At 32.7% G+C, this 24,661-nt stretch overlaps 1 protein-coding gene and 1 pseudogene across 1 annotated transcript; both read right to left on the bottom strand.

Moving 5' to 3' along the window:
• Nucleotides 1–17: 17 nt before the first annotated feature.
• LOC130809322 (uncharacterized) lies at nucleotides 18–1,519 on the bottom strand. Its single transcript, XM_057675045.1, has 2 exons — nucleotides 1,348–1,519; nucleotides 18–697 (listed from the first exon to the last, which is right to left on the bottom strand). Exons 1-2 carry the CDS (start codon nucleotides 1,429–1,431, stop codon nucleotides 131–133), a joined length of 651 nt encoding a protein of 216 aa, XP_057531028.1. The 5' UTR covers nucleotides 1,432–1,519; the 3' UTR covers nucleotides 18–130.
• A 9,921-nt stretch (nucleotides 1,520–11,440) lies between these two features.
• LOC130808463 (uncharacterized) lies at nucleotides 11,441–18,765 on the bottom strand (annotated as a pseudogene).
• Nucleotides 18,766–24,661: the final 5,896 nt, after the last annotated feature.

Genomic DNA, 24,661 nt, shown 5'->3' on the forward strand with positions numbered 1-24,661 from the left:
AACAAGTAACTAGCCCATAATAGAAGTGTTGCTTATATTTTATTCACAAATAAGGAGGATACGAAATTAAAGAATAAAAAAAGAAAATGCTTCACAAAACTAACAATCTACTGACTAGTGGATTATTAAGTTATGCTAGCTTCAAGCTCAAAGCTTGATACATCCATGGAGGATTACTATTTTTTTGCTCATTAACATAACCCGGTTCGATCCTCGAATCTTGATGAGTAAAACCATCCCATTTTGTTGTAGAGATTCTACCATTGTTCTCCTTAGGACTTGTTTTTCGTGTCTGGCTTGATCCGGTTGAAGACGATGATATGCTTTGACCCGACTCTGACTTACCTGTTTTTCTTCTTCTAGGGTTGATAAAAGATGGACCTAATGTTAAAGTTAACTCAATCTCACCCTCATCGTCTATCATCTTCATTGAATCATTATTACCTTTTGATTCTGCAATGTGTTCTTCAGTATCATACAACAATCTTGGATTGGTGCTCACTAATACTACTTGATGATCATGCCTCATTATATTCAATCCCATGACTATATTTTTGTCATAATTTGATTTTTCATTGCTAAAGGATTTTAAACAGCTCTCTGGTAGATTATGATATAGTTCAAGTTTTTGTTGGTTTACTTTAACATTTTCCATGAGCCTCTTTTGTATTCGATATAAACGATGAAGTTCATTCACCTGTAATAGCAAAAATTATCATCCAACTTCAGTGCTTTGATTAAATTTCCGACAACAACAATAAATTGCGCTTTGATACCATGTTAGAAATTAGAATTAAAAAAAATATATATGCATCCAAAACAAAGAGGAGTAATTACCCACTTACAAGCCCAAATTAAAGGTGCTAGGTTCACTACTAAGAACATGTGATTGAGCAAGAACGGACACTTCAACATATATATACTTCCTCTATTCTTTAAAATTGTTTTTATTTGTCATTTTATATTGTTCTATTTGTTATTCTAACATTTTTAAATTTTTTATGGTTCTCATATGTTTTCCATAAAATATTTTTAAATAGTTGTGATTTCCATATTTTTTCCAGTAATTTTATTTTAATATTTTTAATACTTATAATCCCCACCTTTTCTCCATCAAATTTATTATTCAATAAAATAATATATTCACAATCTAAATGATTTTATTTTTTCTATTCCCATAAATATTCCTTATGAGAATAACTTTAAGAATAGAAAGAGTGTATATAAATATCTCCTTCCAAAAATAATACTAGTAAATGAAAAGTCAAACAAAAAAAAGTTCAAATAAGAATGTTGAGTTCATACTTGGAAATGAAGAGATTTATAAAATTGCAAAAGAATATTTACCTGTTCTCTGAAGGTTTGTTCCTGCTTTAACATTGCGATTCCCATGAACCGTTTCTCATAATTGGACTTTCTGCTCCTTTCCATTTGTTCTAATTAGGAATTGTAAAGAAAATTCTTTTAAATGAAGTATTGTTGTTGTTCCTGAACATACAGTTTAGAAGAGAAAGATCTTAGATTTTATAACTATATATTTGTTTAGTTTAAGTCAAAGCAACAAGACAAATAACTGTGTGCCTTATCTTTAATTTTGGATTTATATAACATCCTTAATAATTTCACATTATCTTATCACTTATATAACCCAACTTTTACTTCTATACGAATATACCATATATTGCATCACTTTTAAATGCTAATTCTATTAGAATATATTAGAATAATATCTTTTAATTATACAAAATATTCTAGTAAATATCTTCTAATAAATTCAACGTACCTAATACTATGCTCTATTAAATTAGAACATAAATATGTTTTTATCATCATCACCTTAATGAGTTTTGTCAAATGTAGAGTCTGAATAGGGTGAGAAAAAAGTGATAATTACTCTTCTTATCTCTATGAAATTGCACTATTCTTTTAAGGTTATTGCATTTACTTAGCTTCCTTTCGTTTTTTGACAATTGTTTCACTATCTTTTGTTAATTTGATTTAAACTCATTCTGAATTTTTATTTTATCCAAAAATGTCTTTCATTCGGTTATATTTTGTTATTGTGTAAAAGTGTTTTTCGATCTAAAATAGCAAATTTACACGGATGAGTCATAAAACATATATCATCCGTTTGGTTAGTGGTACTAATGGCTATAATGGAAAAGATTTATAATGTAAAATTTCATCAAAAGTTCAATGTCATTCCCATTGTAACTTTGATCACAAAAAAGTTTTTTTGTTTATAAATTTTCATTACCACCTAATACCACCTCTTCTAATGGTAATGCATTGGAATGAAGTTTATGAAGAAAATAAGATAATTGAAGTTGGACATGCATAGCCATCAAGATAGCCAAGAAAATTTTCAACCAAAATTACACTAGTATTCATTCCCATTATCACCATTTATTACTACCTACCAAAAGGTCGATAATACTATGTGAAAGAGGATGGCTCGGACCCAACAATGGTAGAAAACGATGTAGAAGTTAAGTGGAAAAAACAGAGTATAAACAAGAGACAAATAATCAATCAATACAGTTTGTTTATGAGGTATCTAATGATACCTCTTCCTCAAAAGATGATTACTTTCATTAATCTATTCAACAATACATTAATGACTGATCAAACACACTTGAGAACAAGCTCTCAAGATAGTGATTTCATTCAACAATGGAGATCACCCACAATCTAATACATAGAAGAAACTCTCTTGGTTCTTAAACTCTATCCTTTCTAATGGGTATTAGCCTTACCACTTACTTCTAGTGATGTTCTAAGGCTCCCTTATATAGCCTAGCGCATATTAGAAGCCCTAAGACCAATGGCTTAAAACCCAAACAAAACCCGCAACAAAACAGAATCGCGCACTGATGAGGCACTGGTGCCCGCTCGACCGAGCATGGTCCGCTCGACCAGTTGAGCGCCTCTACTGACTATTCTGATATGCTCCTGGATAACAACTCGACCCATTGCTCGACTGATTCTAGCTTGCTCGATTGGTCGAGCACCTCAACTTGGTGCTTGTGACTGCTTCAGCCTTGCAACACGAACCTTTGTTCTTTGTCGCACCTCATCACAGCACTTCAAAGACCCTCTACATGAGGGTGATTTATTTTTTGTTCTAACACTATGAAAACCATATGAAAGGTACATGTAAGTTTGGAACTCAAATAATATCTTTCCATCCATGTAGTTGTAGGGGCCATATATACGTATATTTCCCAAACATACCTTACGTTACAAGTAGTTTGGTAGCCAGTTATATTAGCTAATTTAGATATTTTAGGTAAGTGACACATCATATTCACTGTGTTTTAAATGACATATAATCATATCATTGTAATTTTGCATGCTTTTCAATATTATTTCTTTCGTCTCTTTCAGAAATTACTATATAATACTATAAAAAAAAAAAGTTTGGCGACAAAAAAAGCTTTTGTTTCTAAGTTTGGTAACAAAATTAGTGGCAAAAAGGCAATTTTTGTCGCAAATATTGTTGTTCAAAATTTTTAAACGGTATATTTTTTAGTAATTAGGCGTAATAAGTTTGATTGAACAATAAAAACATTTTGTCACCAAAACTTATTCATTTTCTTTATAAGCTAAGTATTGTGCTATTTCTCTCTCCATCTCCCATTTTCCTTCTCTGATCTCCATATTTTTACATTTTTTCTCCTTCCCTAAACCCCATAAACTTATCTCTACAAGAAGCTTAATCACTTCATTAATGGAAACAACTACCCTTTGCTCTCCTTCTCTCAAAAAGAACACTTATCTTCTCTCAAATATTAAACCTTTTGAAAAATCTTCTCAATATTGAGTTTTGAACGCTACGATCTGGGTTTACTTTTGTTCTTCATTTTTGTATTGTTGTTCGATTTTGTTCTTTGATTTTGTGCTGTTCTTCGTTTTTTGTTCTTCGATTTTGGGTTGTTGTTCTTCGTTTCTTTTCTTTGATTTAGTGTTGTTGTTCTTCGATTGCGTTCTTCATTTTTTTTAAAAGTTTTTGTTCTTCGTTTTTTTTTTCATTTTTAAGTTGTTGGGTTTTTGTTTTTGTTGTTCATGTTTTTGTTCTTCAATTTAGTTTTTTGTTCTTCATTTTTTTTCATGTTTTTTTTCCTCAATTTTTTTCAGATTTTTTTTGTTGGGTCTTTTTTTTTTGTTTATGTTCTTCATTTATTTTTCAATTCTGAGTTTTTTTTGTTCTTCCATATTATTGGACCATTTATGAATTTTTAGAATTTTATATATTTTTCAGAATTTGAAAAGGATAATTAATTTTTTTAGGGAGTCATTAATCTAATAAAGAACCATTAACAATTTACTAATTACTCCCTCCGTTCTTTTTTGATCTTCCACATTACTATAACGGGTAGTTTCAAAAGTTCTTCCACTTTAGAATACTTTCTATTTTTAGAAAGTTTTTATCTCACTTTTACCCCTTAAAACCCCCCATTTTCTTTTAATGTACCATTTTCTTTTATTTATAATTATTTTCTCTCTCATACTTTCAATACAATCATTACTTCACACTACTATTTAATTAAAATAATATCCACTACAACCCAAAGATTCTATCTTCCTTAATATGTGTGAAAAATCAAAAGTGGAAGATTAAAAAAGAACGGAGGGAGTATTTTTTAGTTAAAATTTAATTTACTCATTAAATTTCATTTAATTCTGTTTTGTTGTGTAAATATTACTTTAATAATATATATTTGTTAAAAAAATTGAATATTTGTTGTTATTGTTAAATAATAATAGTAATGACTATTATTATTTAATAATAATGACAAATATTCAATTTTTTTTATGACCTGTAATTAATGTTAGTGAAAAATTAGGCGACAAGTTTTTTTTAGCGACAAGGCGTTTTGTTACCTATTTTATCGCCAAACGTGTTTTGTGACAAAGTAAGCGACAAAAACCCTTTGTCGCCATATTTCTTTATATTTTCTGTGTAATTTAAAAAACTCTCATATATTCGAGTACTATAGATCTTATTGATGCTCATGCTGCTAATCTACGAATAACCTAACCAAATATAGTACATACTTTAGGACTTGGATCACATTATCTATACCCTTTTCCTAGTTCTTTCCCTAAATATTTTAATCATAAGATATGATTTCCCTTTTTTCTATTGAGGAAGATGTTAATTATTACTCCTATACTAAACAAATAAATAATTAATTATGATGTTTAAAAGTATATTTAACCTATTATGTCGTGAACATATTTTTCCATTAATAAGTTGTATCAACTTGGAGTATGATATGTCTTGTTAATTGGAAATAGTGTTGGCTAATTAGAGGGATATCTGAATATAGAATGTAAGTAGTAAAGATATGAATATTAAGGTAAATATGTAAAAAAAATACACTAGTGTAGCAAGTTATAGGTGTTCAAATGCGGAATTCAATAACGGTTAAACATCTATAACCCAAGAAACAAGAATTAATCACTATTGCAAATTACTATCGAGTCGGAGATTAGTATCGATTTAGACACATCTACGTAGTCCACTTTGTTCTAGATCAATGATCGTCACCCATTTTTAATTTTTTTTAAAATTAGCGACGACCTAGCTACGACCCCAGGTCTTAGCCAACAGGAGCAACAACCTGGAACCGTAACCAGACCGTAGCAGTTTTTTTACTTTTTAATTTGATATAATTTTTAAAAAATAGCACGAACTACGATCGTTACTAGTCCGTTGCCATTTTTGGTGTAGTTGCCAAGCCGTAGCTGATGAGGTAGCGGGATTGTTAACAGAATTCTACTATGAGGGGTATTATGGGTGTATAAAGTGTTAGAGATGGTGAACGACAACAAGAGGGGGGTGAATTATTGTTTTTAATAAGTTTAAGTATTTTAGCCCTGTTTTTGCGGAATTAGATTGTGGAATTAAAACTTAAACTTAAAATGAAAAAGTAAAAGAGACAACACAATTTTACGTGGAAACCTTCTAGGCCTAAATAGAAGGAAAAACCACGACCCTTCGGGATTTCAAAACTCTTCAATATGTTTTAGGCAATTAGTTATAATTACATAAAACAAATACAACTTGCTTCACTCGAAGCTTCTCTAACTAGGTTAACTTCTCTTTCTCTTGCTTCACTCGAAGCTTCTCCAATTCTCTAGCTTCACTCGAAGCTTTCTAATTCTCTAGCTTCACTCGAAGCTTCTCCAATTCTCTAGCTTCACTCGAAGCTTTCTAATTCTCTAGCTTCACTCGAAGCTTTCTAATTCTCTAAGCTTCACTCGAAGCTTTCTAATTCTCCCCTAGACTTACCCAAGTCTAGTTACAACGATTCTCTCGAAAACCCTTTACAAAGGATAAATTCTTAAAGATAAAATTAAAGAGTTGCACAAGAAAATATTATAAATTAATTGGCAATTTTGGAACAAAAATATTTCTTGTTAATATTAATCTCACGTATGGACTCTTAGGCACCTTTTTGGCTTCCTAATTTCGGTTGAATCAAGTTCCCTTTATATAGGAGTTCAACTAGCTAATAAAAAGGATTGATGGAAGCTTGATTTACAAGAAAATAGCCACAATTTATTTTTCTAAAAATAGGCAACGTAGTTTTTCACTTAATTAGATCCAAAACACAAGCCTATTTTTAAGGAGAGAAATATTCCACTCTTAGAAAGTGTACCGTTATTTTAAGGTGGTTATAAAATATTTTGCCAATTAACTTATTAAATGAATGATGCAACAAATTAATTTTAACTAATACATCAATTAAAAAATCAGAAAAATAAAATTATCAGAAACTCCAGCCGACGTAAATTCTCCAGACTTCAGTCTGGGAATAAAGCACTGTCTCCATTTTCCAGTAACGTCAGATCATCAAACTTAGTAACAATAGATCTTCTGTCTACATTTAACATCTTAAGCGACATACCTTATCTAACATTTTTGGATTCTTTTGACAAGTACAACGTTCATAGATTAAGTCATAGGCACTATCAACGATCTCTATCAAGATCGGATATCAACCTGCATACAATCTCTAAAATACATATGTTTATATAAAGTGTAGTCATCATCAAAACCTAAGAGAGCCAACAAAGGGAAACCCTCTAAAAGGAGAATCTTATAACCAATCTAAGTGGGCAGCAGGTTGTAAGGCCTTGTTTAGCTCTATAAATATGATTATGTAATAATTGGTTGATAGGCAATGAAATACAATTATTCTCCTCTCTTAATTCTACATATTCTTGTTTCTTCTTTCTGATTCTTCTTCTCTCGTTTTGTACTCTCCTTCTCATCTCTAAATTCCTTCTTTCCTTCTTTAAAACATACTCTGATTAATGATTCATAACACAATCCCCTTAGGATGAAGTATTAAAGATCAATTTTTAGGTTCCAACTAGAGAAAATGTTGACAAAGGTATAGTCTGATGGTGGTCCGACATGGATACTAAACGATGTTTTAGCGCCATTTTCACAATCGACATAAGTCAACCTTTGAATTTGAAAAAAACTTGATCAACTCTAAAAATACACATAGTATAGTAATAGTAAACAAACCAAAATATAATTTGTCAAATAAGTTTCAAACCTAAAATTCCTAATAAAATCATCTAACAACAAAAAGTTCCTTAAAAAGCAGTCATACAAAACGTTCATTTTCCTTCCATATACTACACCTTTATAGCATACCAAACCTCCCCATCAACTAAACAGAATTCAAGAACCAAAGTCATCCATGGAGTTGAAATTACCATTTTACCCTTGTGTGAATCCTTATTATTCAACTGGTCCTTTCCATTGAGAGTATTTTCCCAGTTTTGCAAATCATTCAAAAGACCTTCAAAATGATAATGGCTAATTTCACACTCTTCTTCTTGCTAATAAATTTTGATGTGCATGATTTGTAGCTCTTAGAGAACAACTAGCAAGAAACCATAATAATCATATATACATAATCAAACGACAATTGAAACATCGCATTAACGAAATGAGTCTTCGTACCATCACGATCCATCGTTAGAGCGTACCCGTTTTACCAGTAGCCTCCAGTATGTAACATAAGTTTTGAGGTGCATGATGTTCTAAAAAGAGTTTTGTTCATTAGTCAACTATTCTAGAAGTATAATAGTTTTGTATTTTACGAGTATTATCAAAGATGTGATTGGCATTGCTTCATATAAGGTTTGTTATGATTATAGTTGACTTGTAGGTGGGTATATTAGTAGTATGTTGTTTGAGATTCTTGAGCGCATAGGTGAGTTAGCTTTTAGTCTCGTTTTACCAGCTTCCATTGAGCGAATGCATGACATGTTCCACGTATTTCAGCTTAGACAATATATCAGAGACGACTCACACGTTCTCCAGCCTGAACAGCTGACCCTTAATGACACCTTGTAGTACGAGGAGACACCCATTCAGATCCTAGATATGAAAATGCGCGATACTCATCGAGGTAGTGTAATACTTGTGAAGGTGCTATGATATATCCATGTTACCGAGGAAGCCACATGCGAAACAGAAGATGCCATGAAATGCGACTATCCTTCGTTGTTTGCTCAGGTATTATTATGATTATTGTTGTTATAAATATCACATCTCATTAGTCTTTGAGAAGTAAGCTCGAGGATGAACTTTATGCTAAGTTGGGTAGGATCCTAAGATTTCGGGGGGAATGCTTAGACTTGGTTAGTTCTTGGTAGAAGTTGTAAGGTTCGTTCGTTAGCATAGTTTTCTTATGTTGGACATAATAGGATTGTATATATACTCAGAAGTTCCTTAGTAATGACTTTGAGATTCAATAAACTTCTAGGACGAAGTTCTCTTCAAGTTGGATAAATTGTAACATTTGAGAAATTAATCTTTTTTTTAGAAGCGGAAATTTAAAATAAATAGTAAGAATAGAGAATTATTTGGGTCAAATTTAAATGAAATGGGGAATAGATGATTGGGCTATAGAGGAATTAGAAAATCCTTCTATAATTCAAGTAAGAGTAAAAAACACAATTTACCCTTGCTTCTTTCACTTTTTCTGTCCCGACAACCCGCCGCCTGCCACTCACTCCACCTGTGACCGGTTACCACACACTACCGTACGCAGGGCCTTCCAGGGGCGCCTCCAGTAGCCATACAAACTGGGAAAATTTTATATGATGTTCTTGATGTTCTTAAAAACATAATCATTCAAATCAATAGTTGTATGGCTAATAAATGTTCTTCTTGCTAATCATTCAAATTAATACATAATCCCACTAACGACTGTTGCTTCTTCTTCTTGCTGTTTCATCTTGTTGTTTCATCCTCCCACATACCTCAAACGTTCATTTTGCTATTTCATCTTCAAACTTCCCACAACCCATGAATTATTCAAGCTTCAACTGTTATTTCATCTTCAAACTTACGACATTTTCAGTTGATTCTTTCCCCTTTCAGCCAAAAATTCAAGCTTCAATTACTTTGGTTTTTTCCCCTTTCTTAAAACACCATTGTTGGATTTATTCATAGGGTTTATTTTAACATTTTTTTGTAAAATAGCTGTGAACTAATTTTTCTATATAATTACTTCTTTGTAGGTAACTAATCTTCACTTAGAGGGCATAATATTATCATTTAAATATCAAGATAATTTTAATTAAATGAAGTTGTTTATGAGTTTGATATTTTTCAAGTTCATGTTATTAATTTGTTAATTATTTTAATTTATGTGTATTTTGTTAAAAATGTGGTTTGTTGTTGTACATATGTTTTTAATTATTAGAATTAGAATATACATATTTTTAGAGTTAAATGATTTGTTTTATTATTTATATTTTGAATATGGTTTTATTTACAATGTAGTGCTTATATTGAAGTATAAAGTATAGAATTAGAATATGTTTGGTTATATAGAATTAGAATATGAAGTATAAAGTATGAAGTATACGATGTTAATTATTTTAAGTGATTTTATTTTATAACATAATGTAGTGCTTATATAAAATTAGTATATATATATAGATTTCACTTACGTTTAAATATATATTTAAAGTAATTATATCAATACTATTATAAAATTCAAGTTTTTCTTGATTTGCAGTTTAAAAATGCTTATTAAAAGATTTTTTTAAAAGAACTTAATAGATGTAGTCGAATAAGTTTTTACTTACACCTTAAAGTAACTATATCACACGATCCTACGATCCGATTCTATCAATTTCAATCCTTACCCCTCAACGATTCTAAGTAGAATCTCAATCCTAACAACCTTGATTACTTTTAAAGCTTATGTGATCACTTTTAAGACATATGTGATGACTTTTAAGGCCTATGTGATCACTATTAACGCATATGTGATCATTTTAATTTTGAAGTCCACTACCACCACCACCACCACTACAAAAGACAATCTCTATAAACTTTAAAAGTGATCACATAAGCCTTAAACGTAATCACAAATGCTTTAAAAGTGATCACAAATGCTTTAAAAATGAACACATAGTAAAATAAAAATGAGCACCTTTACCTTTTAAAGTGATCATATAAGCATTAAAAATGATCACATAATTCTTATAAAACAATGATCACATAAACTTCAAAAATGAAAATATAGTAAAATAAAAATAAGCACATTGACCTTTTAAAATGATCATATAGGCTTTAAAAGTAATCATATAAGCATTAAAGATGATCACTTAAGCCTTACAAAAAATTGATTACATATGAAATAGCTTCCTAATTTTAGAACCGTCCTAAACAAGAATTTGTGATAAATTATAAATAGTCAATTATAATTTTTTAAAGTCAAAATTAATCACTTTAAAAAGATTATAATTAATCCATTTAAGATTATATACTTTAAGTTAAAATTGATCATTCAATTGTTAGTATTGATCACTTTTAGAAAAAAATTAAATTTGTTTTTACATTTTTGATCAGTTTTAATTTTTAAAGATATCAATTAGTGACCGTATATTGTAAAACTTATAATTTGATTGATTGGGCTACTCTTACTAACTTGTATGAGTGATCTCTCAGTAAGGCAGTTCTCTCACAAGACCTGCTAAATAAAAATTATAATAAGGCAGAAATTCTCAAAATTGTAAATCAATCTAGGGATCCATGGAAGCTTTAGTTCAAATCATTCTCAAAATTATAACATCAAAATTTTTTATTTTTGGTTCACTACATACTTGATTCAGTTCAATTCAATACATGTTATAGACCATAAATAAATGCAAGTAACGCCTTTAGCCAAAGGCAAGCTCTAATATAAAACACAACCTTAATTGGAATGTATCCTGAAAAAGGAAAAAATAAATCCGATCAAACCTCATGCTAAACTAATCATAAAAAATATTCAAGCTATACTTCAAGAGAACCTCAAAAAAGCTAATGTAAAAATTAAAATATATTACAATGTACAAAATTTGGCAGCAATATACAAAATGAGTGTGTCCTGAATGTTGAAGAACGGGATCATCGAAATCGTCGAGGGCAATACTTTGGATGGAGGTCACTAAGCAATTCTCCAAGCTCAATAGTAGTAGCAATGCTAAGAAATACCTTATCTCATATCCTGCAAAGCTCTGCATGATAGAATATCAAGTTAGCCTATATTTCACCGATCAAATCAAGCAAACACAATTACAAATCTGTCCACAAATTTTCATTAATTAAGCTTTCCTGTGTACTTGAGTGAAATCCTGCCTCAGTTCTCCTCAAGTCACCACGTTTCTATTTATGACGATCATACCCACAAACTCTATCTATCTTTTCATTTCATCCATACATTTCTTACGTGTATGTGTGTTTTTGGTTTTTTTTTTCTCTCAGTAACAACCAACCAAATTTAACAGGTGTATTCTTTTAAACATAAAACTAGCAAACTGTATTTTGCTTATTTTGCTGACTTGTAAACGACTGATGGTTTAATTTTTGGTTCAAGTCTCTATTTTGACAAATACATAAATTGCTTATTGTGTCATTCTATTTTAATACTACATCCCTTCTAATTCACTCTAAATCCCCAAATATTTACGTCTATACTACATCCCTTATTGTGTTACCATTACTTTCTCATGCAAAGAATTCAAGAAATCAAGTCATTTAAAATCATGTTAGAAAACGTTCAGATTCTGCTGAAAAGCTATTCCCACTTCGTTCTCAGTGAGATACTCATGAACGGCAATAAGAAGGTTAAGAATTACGTGCAAGTAAGAATCAAGGAGGACAGACCTGATTTTTCAGACGTTCAATATAAACTATAACCTAATTTACCGCAACTAAGCTGATTTATAACATCCAAAGTCAACTAAGCACGTTCAATATAAACATTAGTGAGCCACATTCACCAGAGGACTTCCAAATTTAATGCAACTAAGCTAATTTATAACATCAAAGGTAAACTAAGCACCAGAGTTGTTAACTCCACAAATCTTACAGGAAAATAAAATCCAAAAAGTAAAACTCCACAAGATATATAAGCCTCAACTTTCTTAATCCATGAATGCAAGTTATGGGACTATTAATTAGCCTCTAAGCTCAAGCTATTTCGACTAAGATACTCCATGAAAACTTTCAGTATTACTGAATTGACACCATAGTTGCAAGTACTCCATCATACAATTTGATGAAACTGGAAACTACAACATACAAACCTTATTACTCCAGGTTCAAGACACATAAAGACAACATTTATTGCACATAAATGCAGTCACCTTGTGATAGATTAGGATTTATTCCAGTATTTCTTATTTTTATTATCCATGTAACCAAATTCAAAGCCTCCTTTGATAACCCTGAACTCTAAATGGCTTCTCTAGTAACTATTTGTCCAGAACCATTTCTAGACAAACATCGCAAGTTCATACACAGGAGCTAGAAATCATAATATCCAATCATGAAGATGTTACAAGCTTGTAAATTTTAATAATGCACATACCCTCCCTGTCTACTTGGGGAAGACACAAAATGATCAGGTCAAATCTTGGGATCTTCGTCAAATTTTGCAGATAGCTGACAGCAAGCTCGGTCTCGTCACTTCCATAAGATGCAGCAAAGAATATGAATAATTAGACATAATAGGATCTAATACATAGTATAAATAATTCAGCTCGGAACATGACACCTTCACTTACACAAAAAAGGATGCAACACACTTGACAATATCGATGAGTAAAGGGGCAGTTAAAGCACTCTTAAAAATCTGTGGCAATGTATCTGGTTGATTGGCCTACACATTGAAAAAACACAAGAAAGATACATCATCAGCGGCTCCAAAATAGAAAAAGGCCAACTTAAACAACCCACAAAAAGTATCAATTCCACATTATCAAGCATTAGAGCAAGATTCAACGCTTGCAAACCTTCAACATACGGGCTTGTAAAGAACGGTCACCACAAAGTCCTTTCCAAGTAATTTCAAACTGATAAGCTGATTTTGGGGTACTGATATTTGTAGCAGCATCTGCTATGGCTCGAGATGCAGCCCGAGAAGCAAGCTCTTGAACTGATGTCCCCAACTCTTTGTTCCCACTCTTGTTTTTCTGCACAAGGCAAAAAGGTCAGTTGTGAATTACTATTTAATGTCCTAAAAAAATTTATGAAACGCAGACTTTGTAAAAATACACCAAAATAAAACCACGGATGAAGATGATGAACAAAAATTATTTGAAGTTGTCATGCAACGCGTATGACGTTTCATATACATGAAGCAAACATACCAAAGGAGAATTGCTTGATGCAATGCCATGCAAGCCATTTAATTTTTGCCTGTTTCTATCACCAGATGTTTTGATTTTGACATCTCTCTCTCCAGAATCAGGAGTTTTGTTCAAAGACAGCTGTTGATTCTCCAGAAAAAAACATTAGCAATTAAAATGCAATACATGAAAAAACTTAAAGTCCAAAGAAATTTCATGCCATATTTTCATAATATTTTTTTTTTGAATGAGAACTTTTCAAAATGACCCAGAAACCACAATTCAAACATTCAAATCTTACTGAGATGTTATCTGGAAGAACATCAACTCCCGCTTTCTTACTTCGTTCAGACGCACACAGTAGGTTTTTCATATCCATTGTCATCTACCTGTTTCTCAACTTCTTTCACCCAGGCACAGCTCTTGTAACTGTTCCCGCTGCTTTTGCAAGAATTGCCTACATAAAATTTCTGAAGGCTTTGACACACTATCATTACATGCGAAATAAAAAAAAAAATAAAGAGTATGCTAGCAGAATAAGAGTGATACACAGGCCTAGAGGGTCTAACATATAGCAGAGTAGGAGACCACACCCACATTATTTTCAATTTTTCTTATGACATAAGATGTGAGAATAATTTACATTGGTTGTCATATCCTACCCAATGTTGCACGGAACGAACGTTCGATCTGATACGAGAGATGTAAATGATAACTTTAAGTTTCGAAAACGTAAGACACCAAATGTAATCCAATCTTACAAAAATAACAACATTTTATGTTAAAGCTCTAAATCCAATTTTTGGATCATCCAATCAAGTACATAAATTATAAATCATAAAGGTAAATCTAAAAAAAAAATTTAAAAAAATATATATATATAACCGATAGTAATAAATATGAAAAGTTTAAGTCCATGTCGCAATTTCTTTTGACCTTAATTCCTCCAATCTTAAACTCTAAAGTCTGCCAACCTTATAGTGGAATCATCAAGATAGGTACTCTCGGGATCGATATCCCATATTCTATAAGGACCTTCCACACAAGCTCGAGTGAAATGCAATAACAACCTTATACTCTAATAGCAATTTCTACAAGTTTCGGAGTCTCAGCACCATAAGTAGACCACCATGAGATGACACTCATTTTTGTAGCATCATTGTGAGCAGCTGCAGTTCTAAATATCCTTGTTTGTTCCGGAATATGGCCAACTATTGATTTTCATTTTCAACTTCCCTGATTTTATCTAATGTTTTTAGACACCAATAACAACTTCTCTATCTTATGTTATGGTGAATAAGGCCAATAATATACATGTATGATCATATGATCATACTGTAGATCATACTATACTTGTATGATCATGATCGTACTATAGATCAACTAAAAGTGGATAATGTAAAGTTTTTGCCGAGAAAGATACTAAAGAAACAGAGTAAGAGATGTCTTCAGATGTGGGGAATACTTTGACAAAGTTGAAAACTTGTAACATTCGAATTGCTAAAGAGATTTTAGGAGAATCAAGTGGTACTTTCGTGGTAAAGGATATACATGATGGAATGAGAAGGTACTCAAGACAATTATCAAGGAAACGTAAAAATATTATCTTGCATTAGAAAAATGCATTAATGAAGAAAAATTAGCCAAGTATAAGAAAATCAAAACTAAGGCAAACGTAGTAGTCTGTACGACGAAATTAAAAGCATTAAAAGAGGTGTTTGACAAATTAGATTCTAAAGAAAATGAACAAGATATTTATAGAATGGCAAAGAGGAGGCAAGAAAAAACTAATGAAATAAGTGTAGTGAAGTATATTATGGATAAGAATAAGATAATTCTAGTTCAGGGCGTAAACATCAAGGATCGATGGAGAAAGTATCTTGATGAGCTATTTAATAGAAAACAAGGAAATATTATATGGACACAACAATTATTTTCCTTAGATCAAAGTAGAGAAATTATGCGAAGAAAATAAAAATTAGAAATGGTTGGGGCGATGAAGAAAATGAAGCTAAAGAAAGCATTTAGGACATTTTGTATGCCTATTGTGATATGAAGATGTCTAGGGATGATTGGAATGACTTGGTTAATGATCTATTCAACAATATTTGAAAGACAAACAAAACGCCCAATGACTTGAGAAGAAGTACTCAAGTGCCTATTTATAAGAACAAAAGATATGTCTAAGATTACATTAACTATAGAGAAATAAAACTCATGAGCCATGCTATGATGTTGTGGGAAAGAATGACACAGATACATATGAGAAAATGTACCTCCATATCAGGTAACCAATTTGAATTTATGTCAGGGTGAACTACAATGGAAGCAATTCAATTTAGGAGAGATATGGAGTACTATAGAGCTAGAAAAAGAGACTTGCACATGGTATTTATTGACTTGGCATTAGCATACGACAAGGTATCAAGAGAAGTACATTAGTTGGAAATAACAAAGAAGGGCACTCAAGAAATACATTAATATAGCACAAAATATGTATCGAGAAGAAAGAAGAATGTTAGGACATGAAGAGCAGCAACATAGGATTTTGCAATCACAATTGGCCAACAAGGCTGGACACTGAGCCTCACTTTTCGTAGAGGATCTCGATCGATACAAGGAGACGTCACTTGGTGCATGTCGTATGCTGATGACATTATTTTGGTAGATAAGACCAGGAACATTGCAATTGCTATGTTAGAATAATAGAGACAAGAGTGGGATTCATAAGGTTTTAAATTAAGTCGGCACAAGACAGAGTACATGGAGTGTAATTTTAGCATAAACGCAATAACGAGAGGCACTATGAAGTTAGAAGAGAAAGAAACTACTTCAAGTGGATGCTTCAAATATCTTGGGTCCATGTTTAGAATACTTGGGACATCCAACAAGATGTGACCCATAGGATTAAGTGTGAGAGCCAAAAATAGAGAATATTGGTTCAAAAACATGGTTGGAAAGCACCCTCACTTGTAATGAACTATCGATTCTACATATCAATTGAAGACTCGAAAGATAAAATGGATTGTATTTGTGTGCATGCTTTGAAGCCTACACACTCTGGCATAGTGGCATGAGGTATGCTTCAACAAGAAAACGGTCAACACACACTATCTAGCACCATATAAACCTCCTAATGGGAAGAATAAAAAAGCTGAAGGTTATTGAGAGGAAATTGAAAATTTTTCCAACCTTAAAATCTTGGTACTGTGGCTGTCAATCGAATAAAAAAAAACATGTTTCTATAGTGGTGCTTGAAAAGAGAGCATAAATAATCAAAGAATAGAAGTGGCCATTTGTTGGATTTTTAATAAGAATTATCTTAGTAAGTCCCACGGAACAAAAACTTTTTTATTAACTTTGCAATCTGACATAATAGTGTTACACGGTCTAGTCTTTATGAATTATCACATTTGTTTTTATTATTAAAACTCAACATGTAAATCTACAACTTTCTTGTTTGTGCACTTCATCTTTTCCTCCTTTTTTTCCGGTGCATTAATTTTTTCCTTCTCTCCCCTCACATTATCTCCTCTCCTGATGAACCATTCAACTGCAATTTGGGATTCCATGGCTGGGATTAAGGCTACAACAGTTTTTCTTAGGGGTGTAAATAATTTGATGAAAAATCGTACACCAAACCAAACCAAACCGAATCGAATAAGTATTTCACTATATTTTAAATTTGGTTTGGTTTGGATTGAATTTTATTAAAATTCTGTGTTCAGTTTGGACTCGATCTAAGGTCCAACAAAACCGAAAAACCGAAATGTCAAAAGCATGTTATATTTTTAGATTTTTGTTAAAATTTTTTTACCTGTTCAAATTAAAAACCCTAAAACTATTAATATCTATTTAGGAGCTTTAGAAAGAACAATTTTGAAATAATACATGCAAATTTGACTTTCGATGCAAAATATACAAATCAGTGCAATTCGGTATATTCGGTTCAATTTGGATTAGTATTTTAAAATTCGGTTCGGTTCAATTTGGATTATAAATATTATGATTTCGATTTGGACTAAAAATATCAAAATCGAGTTTTATTCGGATTTATATCAAATCCAAACCAAAAACTAAACTATCACCCCTAGTTTTTCTAATGTTTGATGAATAAGGTCTCTACAAATAGTATCAAACTAGGGCATGAATAACAACTTCAATTCGAAAGTCCTGAGCTTCAATTTGAATGTTCACTTGTCAAAAAGAGTAAATAAATTCAGCTTCTCAAGCAAGAACTTCACTTCAGCACGCTGTTTCTTGAGATCTACATTTTGTGGCTCTAGCCTCGACGCAAACTCAACATCTGCGAAAAGAATTAATCATTAGCTGGACACACCACTTACTACATAAAAAAATCATAATCCCCATCAATGTAACATAACTTCTAAGGAGTCTCTCAGTTTCTTGAGCTCCTTTCTGACTGTAGCTCGACGTGAGTATGCTTTTATATAGCGATCATCTAAGTTTAGAGCCTCTGTACAGTCATCCTCAGCCTCTTGATATCTACATGATTCAAGTGCCAAAATTACTATGCTTGGGGGAGTTAAAAACAAATGTAGCCAAATCAAAATATTCCAACTTACAACGAATGATGAGTGACGATGTCTTAATCATGCATAAGGGACGTTACGGAGTTGTTGTCTGAAACGGAAACTTACCGCTTAATTTTGAGATAAGCCATTGCCCTATTGGCGTAAGCCACAGCTATTGGCGACAAAGCGATGCTTCTGGAATAGCAATCAATTGCTTCATTGAACTTCTTTTGGTTAAAATATTCATTTCCCTGCAAAGGTCCGTGAAATACTAGATCAAATTAAAGCCACAAAAGGGAATGGCAGTATAATGAAGTTGGCAAAAAGTGGGACATATAAATGCTACCAAATCTTTCTCAGAGGAGGCATCCACAATACTATCGTTAGTCATGAAAGTACTCGACATATGGCTCAATGGATCGCACTTTGTTGGAGGTCGATGCTGGCTCACACCATTGCTCACCAAAGTGGTGTTACTTTTACCAACAGTTTGCTTATGGTCGTTCAAAACTTCAAGTTTCTGAAGAATAGATATATTGTAGCCACCATTAAAACAAATCAGCATTCCATTTTATAAGAACAAATTAACTTAACATATAACACCCCCATTTTAGGAAAATACATACAATTGAAAATAATTTTTAGCATAATTTTTTTATAGTAATTCTTACAATATCCGATGAGTAAAATGAACATCCCAAAGTTTTAGAGAGCTTAAATATGCATTCAAAAACATTCCGAACATAGTTTGCCACTGGAAAACCAATGTCAGGCTTGAAAAGCCACCTTGTCAAAGAATGAAATCCATCAACCACCAAGCAAAATTCAGTTAATAGAATAACGTTTACGCTTAGAGTGGCTGACCACAAAAATCACCATCCATAACACAAAAATCATCACCCGTAAAGTAACAAACATCTACAATCACACAGGATGATAAGATCAAAGAAAATAATAAAGTTTCAAAAAAACATACCAAATCTAAAAACTTTATCTTATTATTTATTCGGTCAAATTAAAATTTAGTTTATCTTTCCTCCATTCGAAAAGTGATGTGGATGGAGTTAATATTTCTTATTATTTATTCGGTCAAATAGCTTCTAATTTACTTTTGTATTATGAGTGACGTCTGGTCAGGATCTTTGAGTTCATCACGGGAAATCATTGAATACACAAAAGACATAAATTAGACCGGAGATGGAGAAGGAATGAGTATTTAAGCTCCAAATTGGTCAGACTTGGCCCTACCATCAAAACAAATGTGTAGAAGTGGAGTTCTTTACCTATATCGCTCGCTTTGAAGTACAGGGGGTTTTCAACAAATTTTTCATTGGAAAAGTATTTGAAGTTCTTAATTTATGTTCAAAAGGGGTGTAAGAGAACAGAAGATGGCTATTTAATCTCAATATGGTGTGATGCATGAGTCAAGAAAAAGTTATCTGGAATAGGGGTATAAGTTTGGTTAGGACACAAAACCAAATTAAATTCCGTTTTCACATCTCAAGTCCAAATCGAAATCGAAATCGAATTTTTTCTAAAACCAAACTACACCGAACCAAAAGTAATCCCCTTTCACCGAATTAGACCGAAAAACCAAATTTGAAACAGTTATTTAAAATGTATATGAATATGCAGACTTCAGGGCACCAAACTAATTCGTAGCATGGCGTTTCACCCACAAACCGATGGTCAAATAGAGATCGTCAACAAAGCTTTGGAGACTTACCTAAGATGCTTCATTGTTAGTAAACCTAAACAATGGGCCAAATGGCTTACGTGGGCTGAATTTTGTTACAATACAGCCCCTCATTCATCCATACGTATGTCCCCATTCCATGCATTATATGGGAAGCCTCCTCCACATTTAGTACGCTTTGGGCATGGACACACTCTGGTTGATAGTGTTGAGCACTTACTCCAAGAGAGTGATGCCATATTGGATGAATTTCAATTCTCTTTGGTTAAAGCACATCAAAACATGATACATTATGCCAATTCCAAACGACGTGATGTGGTTTTTTCCAAAAGTGATGTTGGTTTTCTGAACCTTCAACCATATCATCAACACTCTCTTGCTCGACGCCCTCATAAAAAGTTGGTCCCAAGTTACTATGGCACATATAAGATCATTCAAAGGGTGGGTAAATTGGCGTATAGCTTGGCCCTACCTTCTCACAACCTCATCCATCTTGTTTTCCATGTTTCGCAATTGAAACCAGTTGTTGGCATTTCAGAGTCAGCTAATATTCCCCCTTATCAGTACTAAAAAAAATAGAACTAAAAAAAAGTGAATTTGTTAAATCATTCCCAATTCTTTGTCCCTTTCACTAATTCAGTTTCTCTATCCCGACAACCCGCCACCAGCCACTCCACCTGTGACCGGTGGTACACTACCGCACGCAGGGCCTTCCAGGGGCGCCTCCAGTAGCCACCATCCACGCGGACCATGCCTGTCAGTCGTTTGTCACCACATCCACTCTTCAAATCTATTTGTAAGTTTGAGATTTCTTCTCCTAAAACTTAAAATCTTCAATTCTTTTGTAGTTTTTGTGTCTTAAATGATTATTTAGGAATTTGAGAATAGAATGATAGTTGAGAAAACTTTCAGGATTAAAGTTTGAACTGCAGTAGAATCCTCCATTGAATAATTGTATCAATGTCTAACCAATCTATAGTAAGTTTACTACCCAATTTTTCCCTTTTTAACTCGTTCAAATTATAATATTGGGTACCAACTTATATGTAAGCAGGTTTTGCAAATTACTGGATTAATTCATTGTCTTTTATATGAGAAATAGATTATGATGATCAATGTTGTGAATTTAATTGATTTTAATATTATTTTGTGATTTGTTTCAGAATTTTGAAGGTCTTTTAAATGATTTGCAAAACTGGGAAAATACTCTCAATGGAAAGGACCAGTTGAATAATAAAGATTCACGTAAGGGTAAAATGGTAATTTCAACTCCATGGATGACTTTGGTTCTTGAATTTTGTTTAGTTGATGGGGAGGTTTGGTTCGCTATAAAGGTGTAGTATATGGAAGGAAATGAATGTTTTGTATGACTGCTTTTTAAGGAATTTTTTGTTATTAGATGATTTTATTAGGAATTTTAGGTTTGAAACTTATTTGACAAATTATATTTTGGTTTCTTTGGGTTTACTATTACTATACTATGTGTTTGTTTAGAGTTGATCAAGTTATTTTCAAATTCAAAGGTTAACTTATGCCGATGTGAAAATGGCGTTAAAACTTCATTTAGTATCCATGTCGGACCACCATCAGACTATACCTTTGTGACATACCGTAGTCATAGCCTATTTTGCTAATCTATAAGCAATGTTACTCTATAAGCTACTATATCATATACTCTACACCCATTTAGCCATAATAATCTCTTAGATCTTTTTGCACTCCAACTATGCCAAATACTTTGCGACCCTCATCTAAATATTATCATCTGCAGACCCAACCACAAATTAAATCCAACTTTGTCAACATTTTCTCTAGTTGGAACCTAAAATGTGATCTTTAATACTTCACCTTAAGGGGATTGTGTTATGAATCACTAATCAGAGTATGTTTTAAAGAAAGAAAGAAAGAAACAATTTAGAGATGAGAAGGAGAGTACAGAACGAGAGAAGAAGAATCAGAAAGAAGAAACAAGAATATATAGAATTAAGAGAGAGGAGATTAATTGTATTTCATTGCCTATCAACCAATTATTACATAATCATATTTATAGAGCTAAACAAGGCCTTACAACCTGCTGCCTACTTAGATTGATTATAAGATTCTCCTATTAGAGGGTTTCCTTAATACCCCTCATAATAGAATTTTGTTAACAATCCCGCTACCTCATCATTTATCCCCCCTTTTCTTGGTCCTTTACCTTCTATCCCTTAGTATGCTGTGTAGGTAAGACATTATCCTCGGCCCGAATTTGCACCTTGTTCTCAAGGTGAGAGTTAGGAAAGGTAGGAAGCAGATTATGGTAGTCCTCCTAAGTGGCTTCAAACGAAGGTAATCCTTGCCTTTGAACTAGAATTTCCCAAATGGATGGACTAGGTTGACGTAAAGCGAAGATCTCCTCCAGAACAGTGACAAAAGCCAACTCATTAGAAAGATGAGGGGGAATTTTAGCTGACTCTGAAATGCCAACAACTGGTTTCAATTGCGAAACATGGAAAACAAGATGGATGAGGTTGTGAGAAGGTAGGGCCAAGCCATACCAATTTACCCACCCTTTGAATGATCTTATACAGGTCATAGTAACTTGGGGACAACTTTTTATGAGGGCGTCGAGCAAGAGAGTGTTGACGATATGGTTGAAGCTTCAGAAAAACAATATCACTTTTGAAAAAAAACCACATCACGTCGTTGGAATTGGCATAATGTATCATGTTCTGATGTGCTTTGACCAAAGAGAATTGAATTTTATCTAGTATGGCATCACTCTCTTGGAGTAAGTGCTCAACACTATCAACCAGAGTGTGTCCATGCCCAAAGCGTACTAAATGTGGAGGAGGCTTCCCATATAATGCATGGAATGGGGACATATGAATGGATGAATGAGGGGCTGTATTGTAACAAAGTTCAGCCCACATAAGCCATTTGGCACATTGTTTAGGTTTACTAACAATGAAGCATCTTAGGTAAGTCTTCAAAGCTTTGTTGACGATCTCTATTTGACCATCGGTTTGTGGATGAAACGCCATGCTACGAATTAGTTTGGTGCCCTGAAGTCTGCATAATTCCCTCCAAAAACAGCTTAAGAACACCCTATCCATGTTTTCCACTATAGAAGAGGGGAAACCATGCAAAGATACAACCTCCTTGATAAACAAAGCTGCCAGAGAAAAAACCCTAAAGGTGTGTTTGAGCCTGAGGAAGTGTGTATTTGGTAAAACGATCAACAACCACAAGGATTGTATCAAGACCATTCGACTTGGGAAGGCCTTCCACAAATTCCATAGAAATGTGCTCCCATACACTTGAGGCTAAATGTAGAGGCCGTAAAAGTCCAGCAAAGGGACTGGTATGAAGCTTTTTGTTGTTGACATGTTCGGCATTACTGTACGTATTGAGTGGGTGCTTTTCTCCTCTTCGTATTTTAGGTGCTTTTCCATAAACGTTAAACTTGTCTCCTTCGAGCTAAAGTTATTATATTATAATGTCGAAAAGCTAACAACCCAATAGCAACCTTTAAGTGTATATAGGTGAGTTCTATCAACTCCGAATCCCACACAACTGGAAGACTAGGGATACCTTTTTTCTTTAGGTTCACAATGGGGTATAACGTCCCTTCAGACACCCCATCGAAAGTTTTTGGAATCATTAACTTCCATATTCTTGTGCACAAGATGTGAAACCCACTTGAATTTACTATCATTATAGCATAACTTTAATTCTGGGCACATCATAAACCTTTTGGACATCAACAAAAAATTATCTTTCGTACCAGATTAGGGGTGAAAGTTATTTGGTTAAAAACCGAAAATCAAACCAAACCAAATCGAATAAGAAATTTGGTCTGATTTTTTTTAATATGATTTAGATTTGGATTGATATTTTAAAAACCGAAATTTTATGATTTGGATTTGGTTTTACAAAAGAAAAAAACGAAAAAATCAAACCTGCACCGAAATAATTAAATCTTGAGTACTATCTTGTATTTTAGGCCCAAAAGTACGGCCCAAACGTAAAGTGACTCACCCCTTTCCAAAATTCAGAGATTTTCCAAATTATAAAAGCAATATCACTGAATTCCACTTGCAAAAGTTGATTAAAAATCCATATATCATCCCACTTTAATATAATAATAAAAAAACAGCCCAAAAAACAATAATTATTTCAAACCACCAAAAATATCAAATTAACCATTAATCATGAATTAAGACAAAACCCCAATCAAGAACCTTAAAAAAACACAATCTTTAACAAATTAAGACAACATCCGAATCAAAAACCATGAAAATACACAATTTTTCACAATTTGATACAAAACCCCAATAAAAAAATCCTAAAAATAAACAATCTTTTACATTTTAAGAAAAAAAAACCCAATGTGAGTATCATTACCCTAAGGAGTGGTAAGGAGTCAGTAAGTTAGGAGAAACCCTTGGAAAGCGAAAAGGAAATTGAAGAAGAAGAAGAGCCACAAGAAAAAGGAGAAAAACAAGAGGCATCAACATCAAAGCCATCAATTTCATTTGAGCCAATTGCACCATTTCCAGAAGCATTAAAAGGAGGGCAAAAATATGACAATGACAAGGAGATTTATGATGTCTTCCGGAAATGTGAAGTGAACATCCCACTTTTAGATGCATTACTATTGTTGGACCCTTTTTTCTTTCTAGAATTTCTATCCAACCTAACAACTAACCTACTGCCATAATTCTCATTAACCTATCGCCTTTTGACAAAACTCCCTAGTATAAAGTACAACCTTCACTTCCTC

The sequence above is a fragment of the Amaranthus tricolor genome, chromosome 3, assembly GCF_026212465.1.
Source record: "Amaranthus tricolor cultivar Red isolate AtriRed21 chromosome 3, ASM2621246v1, whole genome shotgun sequence".
NCBI lineage: Eukaryota > Viridiplantae > Streptophyta > Magnoliopsida > Caryophyllales > Amaranthaceae > Amaranthus > Amaranthus tricolor.